The sequence below is a fragment of the Pistacia vera genome, unplaced genomic scaffold (assembly GCF_008641045.1).
Source record: "Pistacia vera cultivar Batoury unplaced genomic scaffold, PisVer_v2 Contig206, whole genome shotgun sequence".
Lineage (NCBI taxonomy): Eukaryota > Viridiplantae > Streptophyta > Magnoliopsida > Sapindales > Anacardiaceae > Pistacia > Pistacia vera.
The window spans coordinates 314,037-331,748 of record NW_022196009.1 but is presented as its reverse complement, the minus strand read 5'-3'; the positions used below and the strand labels follow the sequence as shown (position 1 = coordinate 331,748).

The window sequence follows — 17,712 nt, the reverse complement described above, 5'->3', positions numbered from 1 at the left end:
AATCTAACCAACCACCCCTGGATGGCCTGTAAAAGGGTCCAATATAGGTTTCTGCGACGGGTTATACTCAAACTCGACTCGACCCTACTACGAGCCAATCACAAGTCTAAGTATTTAACGAGCCGAACCTACTCGCAAGCGGACAACCCTGGGTGGGATAATCATGTAAAGATATCTAAAAATGCTGGTAAAATATTGGCAATAGTAATTTTGAGATTTAAGATGATTTTATTTAACCAAAAAAAAAAGTTACAAAAAGAAACTCCACACTTCTATATCATTCTCTTTGAATAAAATCTCAATTCCAACAACAATTTCATTAGATATCTTATAATTAGAATCCCTCTTTCTTCTAGCCAACTCCTTCACTTCTGCAAACCCTAGTTAGATTTAGACATGATACACTTTTGATTTATTGGAAGAACTTAAGTATTCTCTTTCAGATCCAGGAACGAGATTTTTTTTTTTTTCCCTTTGGAAGATACAGTAGCAAAACAATCAAGCTATTGATAATTCCTATACGTATCATTTCTGGGTTCAATGGAATTCATTTCCAAATATAGATTTTTTATTTCACAGGATTACACAGACCTTCCACCCTTGTGTCTGCAGAAGTCATGAAGCAAAACTTAAGACAATGGACACTAAAATGCATGCTAATGCAGCTAACACACCAAATAAATTACAAAAAAACTTGAGCAATTAAAGAAGCAAATCAAATTGGTATGCAGAATTGTAACTGATTTCAACCTTTTTATTGTTGACTTTACACAAAACTTTTACAATGCAATCACTCATTCACTCACTCCCCAACCTTTCCAATGAAGAATAGTGTTGACTTTACACAAGAACTTGTACAATACAATCACTCACTCACTCCCCAAATTAAAGGGAAAAAAGAAAAAAAATAAATTACAAAGTGGGAAAAAAAAAATACCTCACCAACCGCTTGATGCTTGAATGTTAGCCGTAGTATAATAAACAAGGAACCTAGCGAAAGGAACCCAAAAAAAAAAAAATAAAAAAAATAAAGAGCCAATATGAAAAACGGAAGCACACCTTATGAAGTCAAAACCTATTGAAGTCTTTGTATATGAACAAAGCAAGCCTGTGATGCTGTACAATTAATTACCGGTCTTCATTGCCATAACTGTAGTACACTTTGACCTTCTTTCTTGATCATCAATGCATTGCAGGAATCTGGTGAACGAACAAGTAAGTTGAGGATTAAAACTTGTCTTTGTGAATAACAAAATTGGATTGCAGAATACATATAAACTTCAAAATTCATGGAACAAACTAACAACTATAACGTGACCAAATCTAAACTTCATTGTGCACCATTCTACTAGCCTAAAATATAAAACTTCATTTTCAGTCAAAATTGGAATTAATATCTACTATTAATACAGGTCCTTGAAAATATAAAGTCACTTTTTATCATTACCAAAGGGAGAGCAGCTTTAACCAATCATCTTATGCTTAACTATAAGATAAATTAGTAAATATTCAAAGACTAAAAGGTAACTGTTAAACCCAAAATAAAGCACATTAGAAACAGAAAAACTTAATCTACTGATGAAATAACCTAGTTACTAATTGCTAATTAGTAGTCATTTGAGTGTCTCTGTGTGTGTTTGTTTCTCATAAAATGAGGTATCTGTATAGTCTGCATGTAGACTTATATGTATATAAGAATTTGTGTACAAAATAGCTACATTTGTACAATCTTCGCATTACTCACCAACAAACTAAGTTACTTTAGTGAAACTATAAAATCTACTTACCACTATACTAACATGGATCATTTCGACAATTAATTTCCACCGTCGGTAAGAAATAAAGAAGAATAAGATGAATTAAAGTATACAAAGGTGTTGACATGAGTAGAAAACTGAAGTGTTCACCTTGGAGATGATTATGCATATAGCCTCAAGCAAAAGTTTCATCTCTTCTTAAACCAATCCTTCGTAATTCTTGTAGGTGAGAAGCTATCTCCCGAATGAATCTAGTTCCCTCTTCATTTTTGAGTGATTTAATTGTGAGCTCAAGAAAGTTCTGATCTGCCTCAAGTGCTTCCAACCTCTCATTCAGATCAGCAACCTCATTACCAAGAGAAGCTAAATCTGTCCCTCCACAAAGGACAGGAGTTTGCCCACTGCAATTCAATTCGGTATTTTCCTCACTAGTGAGCTGAGGTTTTTCATGTGAGGAAACATGTCCATGAGCACGTGGACTCCCTCTTGATGCAGATGCATTATTTACCATTGACAAGTCACTCCATTCTGTTCTGCTGTTTGCTAGAGGAACCCCATTACAGTTGATATCCTCTGAATCACTTACATTAACTCCATTTCCAGAATATTCACCATTAACCAAGTCTGAGCAAAGCCCATTATATGAGAACATATAAAGCTTCTTCTCCAATTTTTTCAAACTTCGTAAAATATAGGACCTTTCATCTTCAAACTCTAACAGTGAATTCTTCACAGCAGCTGTATTCGTATCGTCAGATGGCATATCTGTTTCAAGATTTTTGATAACTGAGTTTGTAAGAGTAGCTGCCCTATCTTCACCACAAGTATCTTTTGAATGATCCATTCTGATCTCTCTTTCCTTGCAGTCATGAGTTGGCTCCAACATGTTCTCCACCGTATATACATTTGGAAACTTCTTTCGATAAAACTCAAGCTCTTCTTCTAGATCTTGAATCTCTTTCTCCTTCTCTGCTAGAAGGTCATTTGTCTTTTGCAGTGCTTCCATGTCATACTCAGCTTGCTCTTCCATCATTCTCAAGTTCTGCAAGGCTTCCATGTGGAGAGACGCCTTCTCCTCCTGCAGTCTAGTAATCATTGCCATTGATTGATTTACAGCAACAGCTGAGGCATTTCTTTCTTCCTCCAACTCCCTATACAAAGCACTCAATAATTTTTTATCATGCTCAACCTGCCGTTTCAATCGATCAACCACACTTTCACCTTCAATTTCACTGACAGTGCTTCCGTCCAGAGATTCAAAACCAGATTCATTTCTCTCAAGTGAAATCCTCTTTTGAAGAAGTTGCATCCCATTAGAGCTAGAATCATCACTATTGAAAGACACTTTAGGACTCATATCAGGCAGTACCTGCTCAAACCCTCGAGTGGCAGATAGTTGTGACAACAAGAGCTTCAGATCTTCACTAAGTCTAGAAGAATCCTTCCCAGTCCACTGTTCAGCAAGCAGACCAGACAACTGTCTTCCTCGGTTTCCAACTGCTACCTTATAAGCATCGCTGAGGTCCAATAAATTGGAAGCTTGCAGACCAGTATCGCTGGAAACAGAATTTCTTTCCGTAACTGGTTCATTTGATGTATTTGGCTCACTTCCAGCCTTGCAGTTAGATGTCTCCTCATTTTCATCACTTCTTGAAACACCTAGAAAAAAGGATATGAAACAAGATAAATGGTCAGACAATAGCCATTAGTGCTGTAGCATTTCAGGTGTTTTAACAGCACAAATGATATGTAATTCAGGCTTCAATTTGAGAGCTTTGTACTCTCCATAGATTGAATACTTCTAAAACAATATCATTTCTGTATCAGATGCCAATAATTCAATTATCACCCTCTGTTATATCTCACACTTAAACATATCTGATATTTGGAAGTAAGTTCTTCAGTTTATGGAAAATGCATTTAATCTTTTATACATCCTTGAATATATGTATTAATGCACCGCAAACAAAAGGATAAGACCTTAATAATTATGTATACAAAGCTATAATTTAAGTTAGTTTTTGATAGCTAACTAAGAACTTATTCTATAGAAGTTCTAGAGGATGGGCACCAAATTTGTTATAGATGCACGACTGCATGAGGAGAATATGATATGCAAATTGATCAAAATTAATAAAGAAAAATTCAAAAAGATATAACTTACAGCTCTCTTTTGTTGCTTCAATAGAAGATCCAGTATCGTTGGACAATTGTGGGACATCATCAGGGAGAATAACCTTGCTGTCTTCTGACACTTCAGGAGTATCCCTACCATTTGATGGTGAAGGAACATCATCAACAGAAATAATCTTGCTCTCCTCCAATACATTAACAGCAGATTCAGTAGGATTAGACACTGGTGGGACATCATCTAGGAGAATAACTTTGCTATCTTTTGACATTTCAGAGGGGGTATCCATGCCAGTTGAAGAGATGTTACTGACAGAAATAAGCTTGCTCTCTTCTGATACAACAATAGGAGATTGAGCAGCATTAGACATTGGTGGGATATCATCAGGGAGAATAACTTTGCCATCTTTTGACAATTCAGGATGAGTATCCCTGCCCTTTGGTGAAGAAGGAACATCATTGGCGGAAATAAGCTTGCTCTCCTCTGATAAATGAACAGGTCTTTTAGCATCTGATGAGAGATGAACCTGATCAAGGAAAATAAGCTTGCTCTCTTCAGTTGCATCAACAAGAGATTCCCTTGAATTTGATGGTGGAGGGACATTATGATAATTAAGCCCAGTCTCCTCTGATTCGTTAACAGGAGTTTCAGCATTGGATGGTGGAGATACCTCATCAAGGGAAATAAGCTTCATCTCTTCGGTTACCTGAAAAAGAGATTCCCTGAAATTTGATGGTGGAGGGACATTATGGTTGATCAGCTCACTGTCTATTGAGACATCAATAGAAGTTTTTTCTGCATTTGATGAGGAAGGAACATCATTGAGGGAAATCAGCTCAGTAAGTTCAGAAGGATCAGCCTTGAAGCCAATCTGTTCCCTAAGTTCCTCCAAGCTGTGTCTAACTGCGGTAGTAGATGCAACAGATTTGTCATTATCGGGGAGGATGATATCTGATTGTAACTGTGAGAATGGAATTAAAGGCTCAGGTGCAATGGCGGGATCTATTAATTTTTCTAAAACTGATTCATGTGATAGGGTAATAACGTGAGGCTCCGAATGCACACATTTGTGTGCAAGATCATCCTTGGGACCACTAGTTTCATGGATTACAGCATCTGCATCATCGTCATCAGATAAAACTTCAGATTCAGTATCTGAAGTAATCTTCAGCTCTGTGTATCCTACATGAGACAGCGGATCTGGCCCGCTACTCTCCACGTGAGTAGCTCTTATTGGAATTGATCGTTTTTCATTTCTCTTCTTCAAGTAATGCAGGCTATGTTCACCAGCATCTGATACAGGCAAATCAAGTTCAGAAGTCTCTGACCCAATTGATTTAGTCTGTATAAGTTTCTGGGCATACCCTCTTGGGATCCATGGTTCATTGCAGCAAGAACAATGCTTAACACTTGATTGATTATTGTTGTGATGACCCTGAGGCAATGGTTCCTCATCAAATCCAAAGCTATAATCCTCCCCTAACTTACCAACCAATAACCTGTATGTTTCAGTGTTGGACTTGTTGACTGTGGCAAATGAGAACAAACAATTTTCACACATTCCATGGACATCAACAAGCTTATTGTGCACATGGCAGAAACCTAAGGATGAGATTTCCAACTTATGACTGCCGCAGAACAAATCCCAATAACATTTTAATTTTTTTTTGCCCAAAACATGATCAAGTCTTGAGCAAAGCAGACAGGGGGTTTGCAATTCACAATAACAGGCAAATCTAGTAATTAAATATGAAAATATAGCATCGATGAACAAGAAAAATATCAGCAACCATTCAAGAATAGCCGATGCCAATGCTCTGCGAAAACCCTGGGAAGTTCTCTGTTGTTTAACAGCTGAATTTCCCCTGGCAGCCATGCCCTAGCAAAATCAAGTGGCTTTAGAAAGGGATTAATTCCTTGAAAGCTGAAATGCACGAAACTCCAATCCTCCTAAAAGGAAATTAAAAAATCCCAGACAAGAACAACACTGTAACCATCATTGGACAAATAAAACAAATCAGATCCAATAGAAGAAACAACGGCAAAACAATAGCAGTTCACACTTTCCCCACATCATAAAGCTAAAACTAAACAAGATGAAAACAGAACACTTCAACGTGAATGGCTATTACAACGCATCAACAAAAGAAGCTATAGCATTAACAATCATACATAGAATTTAACAAAATATAATTCTTTACCTAATGAATATGATTGTTTACCTAATGAATATGATTGGTACCAATAAAAGATTTTAAGCCAAAAAACAAAACACTATATTTGGAAATTGACCCATTTCCCATGCAGGCTCTCGAAATCAATGAAAACTCTAAAATATGCCTTGAATAAGAAGCTAATAAACCATAACTGATATTATATCCACACACAGATAAACAGTCAGATGAATCCATCTCTTTTCAAGATTACTAATTATAAAAAAATACTCATTTCCTCAGGAAAGTCCTACTCGCCAGAAAACCGACATGCACCAGAAATCTGAACCTCACAAACCAAAATTTATATTGAAGATAAACTAGATTTTCTTACAGGTCACGCTAATAGGATAACAAGCAAATGAAAGAAAAACATTTCTGGGAAGATCAGTCTCACAAGAACACTAACATATGGTTAAAACAAGAAGTTACCAAAGCCAAGCTCATTAGAGGAGATCAAAACAACTCCAAACTTGAGAAGATGACAAACCAGAAGCTACCAAGCCATATTGTTAACAAAGAAACACAAAAACTCAGCAAACTTAAACCTTAAACCCACCCCTTGCAAAAGACCAATACTCATGAACAGGCCAACGTAAGCCAAAAGCAAAAGATGACAAAACTACAAAGATCAATCAATAGCCATCATAATATAGCCATAAACAGAAACCATAAGGACCACCAAAAAAAAAAAAGAGTAAAACTTTCATAGCTTAAAAAAGTTTATCAACCCAATTCTCATTAAAATCCAACACTTCACAGCAATCAATGCAACGATCATATTCATCCAAAACTTAGAACTTGATAGCCAACATCACAATCACAAACTCAATTCTAATATATAATCAACACCGATGACAATCCAATCCACCTCATCATTCAACGAAAAAGGTCAACAAAAAAATCTCAAACAACAAAACTGTAAAAAAAAAAAGAAAAAAAAAAGTTACCTGGTCATGTGAGGCGAAAGAACAAGGAGATTCAGAAGGAAAGCATAAAATCAAAGAGACCCAGATTGAAATTGACGACAAAGAACAGAACCCATGTAGTAGTTGCTAAAGATACAAAGATTGAAACGAAGAAAAACAAATGTTTTTGTATATATACAAACAAGAGTGCACGTAGTTTTCACTTTATATAAAATAAATAAATCAAAAGAAATACATACATAGCCGACAAAAGCCAAAAAGTCGGCTGCCGATGAGAGAAAACGACATGTACCGAAAGTTTAACATCAAAAATAAAAGTGCTTCCGTTCATTCCAATTCAATTGAACTGTCAAAATAGTTTTTTTTTTTTTTTTTTTTTCAAGTACTCAGTATATGAAAAAAATTATGAGAAAATTATGGTGATTAATTTCCATTTACTTAATTAAAATTCCAAGTGAATTCCAGTACTTCAAAAACCGTATTGAAAATTTATAAAATCATGAGAAAATTAAAAAGTAAAATTAGTTGTATAAATTTTAGTCGAGATTAATCCTAATTTTGGACTAATAGTAATTACCCATTTGAAAAAGATGGTTAATTAAGCAATTATGACATGCGGGTGATGAAATAAAGTGACCGACTAACGAAAATGGAGGTTGGCGGGGGCGCCGACCAATGAAATCTGTGAGGTAGTTGAGAAGGCAGCATGGGAAATGAGTAAGAATGATTTGACAGTTAAACCACCTGAAATATTTGTATTTTACCAAAATGACCTTGTTCTTGTTGGTTCCAAAACCGTGTTGACTTGGTTATTCAGGTCTTTGGCATGTTGGGCGAGAGTGATATTTTTGAAAATGGTATAGGTGTCATTTTAGTCATGCCGGCAACGTTTCCATTTAGGAGGAACAATTTCAAATAATTTTAAAAAAATTAAGACAATATATATTAAAATAATAATGTTAATTTATAGGATTTTATTTAATAAATCCATTAATAATACATAATTTTTTCTTTTAAATTCCAAAAATCTCTGTATATACTTAGCGAGCCCGAGTTTGAAACTGGAATTGTTGTTAAATATTGCTATTTTTTGAAAACAAGAAACAATGAACTTTGGTTATGTTTGAGTTCTAAACTTGAACTTTTATTGAACCTTATAATCTTTGAAATAATAAGGAGAATTATTAATAAAGAAAGATGAAATTAATAGTTTGATTATGTTATCACACTAGAGAAATGATATATTTAATTACAGAAAAAGTGTGGTCGGCTTGAATATTTGAAGTTTGTTTTAGTGGCTATAGTCTATATTTAATTAGAATTCGAGAATTGTTTGTGACTAAAAAAAGATGTAATGAAGTTTTAAAACATTGAATTTTTGGAGATTTTTAGTACTTTTGAAAAGTTCTATATAAGATGAACAAAAAAAATGGTTACTAAATATTAAAAAAAAAAAAAAACATATACCAACTATTGTAGTTTTTCAGGCCATTATTCTTTACTCATTTCTTAAAATAGGGTTCGGAGAATTACGTTCGTCACGTATTGTTTTTACCTAACCCCACTCAACGAGGTAGATGGAGGATATTATACTTTACATGATATTTATCTTTTATAAGTTTTGCTGAGTATTTGTTAATGGTTTCAAAGTAAGTTTAACATGAAAATATGAATAATTTTTTTTTAAATTTTAGATGTAATCAAAATAAAAATTACACTAATAATAGGGTATATATAAGAACTAATTTTGTATTAAATAATAAATAAATATAAGAAAAGAAAAGAAGAAAAATTGTTGTGATGTCACAACACACTTGAATAATGGTGAATTGGTTTATATAAAATTAGGTATGATACAAACAAACACAAGATGAATCAACCTTACTTTTATGGGTAAACTTTTTTTTAAATAACCGAGAGTATTCGGGTCAACTCACGTATACTTCAACTAATTTCTTGGGATTTTGAAACTATCGATCAGGTAAGAGTCCTAGTAGACACCTCCTATTAGTGTTTGGGGGACTTGAACTTAAGAGTTTATGAAACTTCACTTTATTTTTATGGATAAAGAGTTGATAAAATAAGAATTCTCTCATGAATTGAATTTTCTTAAACTTTTAAAGATCAATAACGCTCGGCAATATGTTACATTATTGGACCAAATAAAACTAGTTTTTTTTTTTTTTTCAAATAAAAGCAAATTTCCATAATTAATTGAAAAATTAATTTGTGAGGTATAAAAAAGATAATTAATTGATGTTATAAGTATAATGTTGAGTGTTGAATTTTGCAAAAAGAGTGATTGATGTTATATGATGATAACGATATTCACACAACCACAAAACTTATTTGGATAATCTCCCAAATTAATTTGAACAATTATTAATTCAAAATTTACCTAATTAATTAATCATTTTCATATTTTAAAACTATTAAGTCTAGATTCAAATCACAAAAAGCTTTATATCGTTTTTCATATTTTTCTCTCCTTTTTTAATTATTTAAAAAAAAAAAAAATCCATCTCTTTATTTTAGGTAAAGACTTATTACTGGAGTTGGAAAAATAGGAACAAACCCATATATTTTATTAATTAACTTAAAGAAAAAATAATAGGGCCAAAACAGTAAATGTGAAAAACCTAGCAAATTATGACATATATACCCTTGTGTTTATCGCAAACAACAATAAGCTTTGGATTTCCCTTCTCATCCCTCACCACTCTCCCTCTTCTGCCCCTGTAATTCCCTTTCCCAATCCCACCCTTGCCACCACTCTTCACTGCCCTTCTCTTCTCTTGGTATTTACCAGATCAATTTACCCGCCAATTTTCCTTCTTTCCATTTTTTCAAATTTCCCCCAATTCCCACAAACCCTAATTCTTTACTCCGTCCCAACTCCCACTCGTTCCTTGCCGTGTCGTGTGGTGTCGCGTTCTTGCTTCTTCCTTCGTCTTTAGTGATACCCACTTCCTGTTTTTCGCTTGTTCAGTTTATTTTAAGTGGGTGCGGTTTCTGGGCCTAGTTACGTTTCCATGTGCGTTGTGAAGTTCAGGTAATTTTTTGATTTTATGTTCACTGTTGAGACTTTTCTTTGTGGGTTTTTGTTATTTTGTCATGTTTCTATTTTTTGGTGGGGTTTATTGGGTTTTATGGCTGTTTTGATTAATAAAAATGAATTGGGTTCTGTTGAGATTTGTTTATTTTGCTTTAATTTTTTTTTTTTTTTTTGAAGGATTGTTGTTAATTATGTGATTGTGTTTACTGCTCTTGATTTTTGGCTTTAGATTGATGTTTATTGCATTATGTTCTCTATATTTTGGTTATTGTGGCTATAGTTGCAGAAATAAATATATTTTATGGACAATTTGGAGACATATTAGGTTATTGATGTTCATCAGGCTTTGCAAGGTTTGAGAATTAAAAGATTAGCATCTTAGGTGGACTGTTTGATTTGGTATCTTTTTTCTGTTTAAAACTGCTGAGTTGCTACAAGTCTTACTGAAATCATATAACAAAGTCTGAAATTTCATGGTTTATTATTTGATAAGGAGCTTGCAAATTCAATGTAAAACAGTGTTAGGAGGTTTGAAATTTGGTTTGCCCAGTTTCTTATGTCAATGTCATGTATGGAAAATTTTGTTATGTTTGCATTTCTTTTCCTTTTGTTTTGGGACATGTTTGGGGTCATTATGTGGGACGAGACTTGTTTTTCCTTTTGAGTATTTGTGCTGGATTTGAAATAAATGGAATGACTTTTGATTTAACAGTCACATTTATTTAACAACTTTCAGGCATATTTTGACACAAATCGAAAGAGCAGTGTCTTTGACCATCTGAATACAAACTCGTAGTTCCTTTTGACAGCTGATTTTGTGCTGGTGACATATCGTGATTGATTTCTTCAATGGCGAACCACGATTTGATTCTTGGGCAACGGCACAATTTAGGTATGGGGCAGAACCAACAGTTGGTACTAGGTCATAATCATAATTTGGGTCTGGGCCAGAACCATGAGATGGAAATGGGACAAACCCATGAGCATCATTTGGGTTTAGGACAGCAAAACCATGAATTGGGTTTAGGACATCCTAATGATCATGACTTGGGTTTAGGACAGAACCAAGACCAACAAGAGGAAGATGGTCAGGACTACGGAAATGAGAATGAGTTAGCTATGGAACGGAAACCTGATCATGGTGACCATGAATTGGCTCTCACCGAACAAGGTCATGAGTTAGCTTTAGCTGAGCATAATGAATTGGCTGTTTCAGAAAGTCAAGATCTTGATGAGAATCTAGAATTAGCAGTGGACCAGCACCATGAAATGGCAATAGAACCTGTCGACGATTTGAGTCTCCACCATTCCCATCTTATGGTTAGCACTCCTGTCATACAGGCTCGCACTCTTGCTCAAAATCCCACTTACGAGCTGGTGGTCGGGCAAGAGTTCCCAGATGTTAAGAGCTGCCGCAGGGCATTGAGGGACACAGCTATTGCCCTTCACTTTGAAATGCAAACCATAAAGTCTGACAAGACTCGTTTTACTGCCAAATGTGCAACTGAGGGATGCCCATGGCGCATACATGCTGCAAAGCTCCCAGGTGTTCCGACCTTCACAATCCGGACCATTCATGAGAGCCATACATGTGGAGGAATTTCTCACCTTGGCCATCAGCAAGCCTCAGTTCAGTGGGTTGCAAATTCTGTGGAGCAACGGCTCAGGGAAAATCCTAATTATAAGCCAAAGGAGATATTGGAGGAGATTCATCGGGTTCATGGTATTACCTTATCATACAAGCAAGCCTGGCGAGGCAAGGAGCGGATTATGGCTGCCATGCGTGGGTCTTTTGAAGAAGGGTATCGCTTGCTTCCTCAATACTGTGAACAGGTTAAACGAACAAATCCGGGGAGTATTGCTTCTGTTTATGGAAATCCAGCTGATAACTGCTTTCAGCGTCTCTTTATATCATTCCAGGCATCAATTTATGGTTTTCTGAATGCCTGTCGACCCCTCCTTGGACTTGATCGGACATTTTTGAAAAGCAAATACTTGGGTACTTTGCTTCTTGCTACTGGTTTTGATGGAGATGGCGCTCTGTTTCCTTTGGCATTTGGTGTTGTTGATGAGGAGAATGATGATAATTGGATGTGGTTTCTGTCTGAACTTCATAATCTGCTTGAAATTAATACAGAAAACATGCCAAGGCTTACTATTTTGTCAGACAGGCAGAAGGGCATTGTAGATGGAGTGGAAGCAAACTTTCCAACTGCTTTTCATGGGTTTTGCATGCGTCACTTGAGTGAAAGCTTTCGCAAGGAGTTCAATAACACAATGCTTGTCAACCTTTTGTGGGAAGCTGCTCATGCTTTGACTGTGATTGAATTTGAAGCAAAAATTTTGGAGATTGAGGAGATATCTCAGGATGCTGCTTACTGGATTCGGCGAATTCCCCCTCGTTTGTGGGCCACAGCTTATTTTGAAGGGACACGGTTTGGTCATTTGACAGCTAACATAGTTGAATCATTAAATACTTGGATTTTAGAAGCCTCTGGGCTTCCTATCATTCAGATGATGGAGTGCATTAGGAGGCAGCTCATGACTTGGTTCAATGAACGCCGGGAGACCAGCATGCAGTGGACATCAATTCTTGTGCCTTCTGCTGAGAGACGTGTTGCAGAAGCCCTAGAACGTGCACGCACTTATCAGGTGCTTCGTGCTAATGAAGCTGAGTTTGAAGTTATATCTCATGAAGGGACAAACATTGTGGACATTCGAAACCGCTGCTGCCTTTGTCGGGGATGGCAGCTGTATGGTTTACCCTGTGCTCATGCTGTGGCTGCTCTCCTCTCTTGTAGACAGAATGTCCATCGGTTTACTGAGAGTTGTTTCACTGTGGCAACCTATAGAAAGACATATTCGCAGACTATTCATCCAATTCCAGATAAAAGTCTATGGAAAGAGTTGTCAGAGGGAGATCCAAATGCACACAGAGCAGTTGAGGTTATTATCAACCCACCAAAATCACTTAGGCCTCCTGGTCGACCACGGAAGAAGCGAGTTCGGGCAGAAGATAGGGGACGTGTTAAGCGAGTAGTGCATTGTAGTCGTTGCAATCAGACAGGCCATTTTAGAACAACATGTGCAGCACCAATCTAGTTTACTGTTGAACGTGTGTTCACTACTGTGAAAAAGGATTCTTCTTTTATTATTGTTCATGTAGTTCTTGGTAGTTATTAGGATTCAAGTAAATGCTTAACTTAATTTTATGTGACTTGACAGTATTGTGGATTTAGCTCATTATCAGTCATCTTATGAGTGTTCGCTTCAATAATGCATTCATGGTAGTAGTATTCAATGGGCTAGATTTTAATTTTTGATATTATGTAAATCTTTAGTATTCTTGGCTGCTAGAGATGTAAATTGTTAGCTTATTCTCAGCTCTTCATCTAAATGCTGCTGTATGAGAAACCTGCTTGTAGGAAGCCAGGAAAATGTATGAATGAACTGAAACGAGAAGTTGTACACTGTAAAGCACATCTTGGTGATTTTTCAACAATAGAAATTACACATCAAATAGAGACGTGCAATCGCATCACATATGCGATTAGAATTTTACCTCAAAAATTTAACACATTCAAATCATCAGTTTATTAAGGTTGCCAATTATGGAACATGCATTGTATTGCAGAACCATGGCTTCCTGTCCCGGTATGCCAATTCTTTTCCAAATTATTATAAGGGAGAACAACATTTCATTTTCCCACCTAAGGTTTGGCGAAACGACACTTTCCCACCCTTCAAGTTTCAAAATAACACTTTCCCATCTTAAGTTTCAAAATGACACTTTCCCACCCTTCGTTAGTAGGGGTGTTCGGTTCCGAGTATCTTGCATTTTTTGAAAGAACCGGAACCGACGGTTCCTTGAAATTTGGAATTGGAACCAGAACCAATGGTTCCAATTCCTAGGTACCCAGAATCGGAACTTGTAACAACGGTTCCGGTTTCGATTCTGGATACCCTGTAAAATTACAAGGACCCCCCAAAAGTTTTTAAAATAGAAAAAACCCTTAAAAACTTACAAATAGCCCCCACCTGACACTTGTTAACAAAAATAAAATTACAAATTACAAATTACAAACTCCATTACGTTGTGAAGATAGATTCTCGAAAGTCAAACCAACTTACTTTAAATATTATAAAATATAAATATAAATGTATTCACATTATTTTTTCTCCAAAAGTTTTTATTAACCCCTTGCTCTTTAATTTTATATTATATTAGTCTCGGTTCCCGATTCTAGTTTCAAGAATTTGGAACCAGAACCTACCCGTTGACAGTCGGTTCCGGGTAGGAACCGAAACCAAATCCTAGATACCCGTCGATTTTGATTCTAATTTATTCTTTTGAACACCCCTATTCCCTAGGTTCTGTAATGTCTTCCGTTAATATTTTACTGAAAAGATGAAAATACGCTTAAATATTTGATTTTATTATTTTTAATTACCCAAAAAGTCAAATATTAAAAAAGAAAAAAAGAAAAAATAGTTAACCCCACCTAAAAAATTAGGAGTAATGCTATGGAATTGTTTAAAGTTAAATGATTTTAATATTTATTTATTTATTTATGATGTCATCAATATCCCATCATTATTATTCAATAACCTACTAAATTTATAATGTTTTTTATAATATAATGATTTTCATTTTTACTAATTAATATATAAATTCAATATTCATAATTAATTAAATAAACAACGGAAAAAAGATATCTTTACACTTAAGCTAATAAATAATCGAGTAAAGATTTTGACTTAATTAAATTTTAATTTATAATAAACTATTTAAGGGTATTTTCGTCTTTTCAATCAAATATTAACAGAAAATACTAACAGAATCTAATGAATGGTGAGAAAGTGTTATTTTGAAACTTGACGGATGGGACAGTGTTGTTTCGTCAAACCTTGGGTGGAAAAATGTCGTTCTCCCTTATTATAATTTGCGAAAGAGAGCACACTGTCAAATTCTATGAAAGGAAGCATAAGAAATATAAGAAAGTTGATTGAAAAGAAGGGAAAAAGAGGGTGGCATGTGATGAATTGTATGCAGGATAGATGGAAGCCAATATCTTGTGAGAGGGCTGGCAAGATTGTATTTGTATTTGGTTAGCAAAGTAACTTTTTATATTCTGCTCTGCTAAGTTACTGAACATTTCTTTACACAAAGGAAAACAAGAAACTGTAAGACAGAGATTCAAGATTCCTCATTTATATTTAGACAGCCCCAACATACTTGGTGGTAGGGTGCTAAAGTACCCTATCATTAAAGATTGTCACAGTAATTAAAGTCACCATAAGGGAGAAGAACTCGAGGTCTTTTGGACTCTTATCACTCAAGTCACACATTTAAAAAAGGTGAGCAAAAATTAACAAAAGCCACTGTTGCGTCCAATTTCACTGGGTGATGTTAGGTCACAACCTTCTCTTATAATTTTCGGTGTGACAGCTCACAAAATAGGTCAAGGATGCCACACAAAGTCAATACCTGTCTATTTGAGAGCTAACCAATGATAAACTGTTATGTCAAAAATTGTGAGAGAAAGTTGTGAACCTAGCATTACTCAATGAAATTCACTAAGCATTTGGAAACCAAAGGGAACTGATGTAAGAAATACCGTTAAGATGACAACTTATCTTAGACCACAAGCCTCATATAAGGATTTTTAAAATTTCCAGCATAGAAATCGAATAACTTAATTCTCCATGTAATCATGTAATCAACATATATGCAAGGATTTTAAATTAAGTTTGTTTCAGCTTTCATCTGGGACTGATATATATGGAAATTGCTCACATCCTCACATCTAACATCACTAGTGTCTGTGGCTCTGGACTAAAAGCTGACCAGTTTTAGGGTATTTCAATTAGAAATAGTAGATGTATTTTTGAGAAACTATAGATTTGTCAGTTCAGGGTTTTCTGCAATTTGTTGCCTCACAATTTCTAAGGGGCAATATGTGGCTGCAACATTAAGTGTTGTACCCTTGTCCAAGTTCACCTTTCTTGTTAGCTTATCATCTGCTTCAATTCCTCCACTTCATTTCTTTAGAGCATTTATTTGAACTTCCTCCATTTTTAAACAACCTATTCTTGCTGCAATACATAATGGAGTTTTCATCCGTTCGAGTTCTTTTCATTCACGAGCGATGGCTACAAATTATTCATTATTTCTACCACTTTATTCTGTTTGTACTTTGATGTCATCCTTAAGAATTTCATCAAATAATAGCGTTAAAAATGCAAAATTAATATGACACGCTTTTAGTGGTCCCCTAAAGCTGCCGCTCTGTACAGTTCATGGAGTCAAGGAGATAGGTTAGTATTAACCGAAAATGCCAAGTACTCATGAAGATCCATCTTTGTTAGGTTCTTTCTAGAGCGCTTAAAAAACAGCTAGCATAATCTAACAATAGTAAGTTTTTGGTTCAAATTAGTTTAAGCTCAATGCCATCATTCCGGACCAGGCACATTCATACAAAATTTTCCTTTGATATGATAATGAACATGAACATGCTTGATTAGTAAAAAGAAGACCAATTGTTTGCATGATCAGCAGAGAAGAGTTAGACATTGCAGAACTCTTGTTTATTAAACTAAGATTTTTCAGCAGTTTAATGCGTTACTTCTAAAAACCAAAATCCTTCAACCAAGGGCTGAGGATTTTTCTCGTCGCCCTCACCCATAATGACTGCATACTAAACGCCACACCTCTCTTACAGTACGTCCCAAAGTGCTCACAATTTCTATCCAAAAGGTCGTACCCACCGAAAATATTGTTTCCATAAAGTTCTCCATAAGCCAAATCGACAACATCCTGCGGTGACTTTACAGAAGACATTTGCTCCTCTACATACCTACTCACAGTGCTGCATTTTTAGTCATACACATAAAGTGAGTGGCCATCCAGGAAGCAATCCACACAGGTTATTACTATCCCACCCTCGATACTATTTTGACAACATTGACGAGAAAAGGGACATGCAGATTTCCATCCAGATGATGAGGAGCTTTTCATTGCAGACGATGAGCTGCTGAATTTCCCGGTTCCTTTTCTAGGTCCCTTCAGGTGAATGACCATGCCGTGCCCAACATATATTCCTATCAAATGTAAGAAGATTAACTAAACAATTCGTCATCTCACTTTATTAACAATAAGATAATTAGCCAATTAGAAGTGCAAAAAATGAAGCTAACCATGATGATAGAAGAAACCATTCAACCTATCACTACAAATGTGATCACCCTTTTTCAGCAAGTCCTTGCTGGTTTCCTTGCATGGTTGTTCTCCCATATCTTTATCTTCTTTCAACTATACTTCTGCTTTCAGATTGTCTACTGTTTAATACGGATATTACCAATTTATATGTATAGACAGATGGTTTTGATAGAAAACTGGGCAGTAAATCAAGTGACTATTGGTTTCTACACAGGAAGACTAAACGGACACATACAATATTTATTGAGTCAGAAATTCCAGAGATTAATTTGTATGCATCTTGAGATCGTACATGAATCTGAAAGGTGTACGAATATCAAAAAGTAGAATGAGTAATTTATAGAATCAATACATATTTGTTAACATTATTTCTTTATCCCTCAAGAGATTTAAACAGTTTAGCTATCA

General features: G+C 35.4%; 2 protein-coding genes across 2 annotated transcripts; one reads left to right on the top strand and one right to left on the bottom strand.

Moving 5' to 3' along the window:
• Positions 1-694: 694 nt before the first annotated feature.
• LOC116129043 (myosin-binding protein 1-like) lies at positions 695-7,171 on the bottom strand. Its single transcript, XM_031414788.1, has 4 exons — positions 7,052-7,171; positions 3,922-5,875; positions 1,908-3,416; positions 695-1,200 (listed from the first exon to the last, which is right to left on the bottom strand). The coding sequence occupies exons 2-3, from the start codon at positions 5,762-5,764 to the stop codon at positions 1,933-1,935; spliced, it is 3,327 nt and encodes a 1,108-aa protein (XP_031270648.1). The 5' UTR covers positions 5,765-5,875; positions 7,052-7,171; the 3' UTR covers positions 695-1,200; positions 1,908-1,932.
• Positions 7,172-9,732: 2,561 nt separating this feature from the next.
• On the top strand, positions 9,733-13,468 carry LOC116129044. The gene is made up of 2 exons (XM_031414789.1): positions 9,733-10,082; positions 10,822-13,468. The coding sequence occupies exon 2, from the start codon at positions 10,935-10,937 to the stop codon at positions 13,185-13,187; it is 2,253 nt and encodes a 750-aa protein (XP_031270649.1). The 5' UTR covers positions 9,733-10,082; positions 10,822-10,934; the 3' UTR covers positions 13,188-13,468.
• The last annotated feature ends 4,244 nt before the right edge of the window (positions 13,469-17,712 follow it).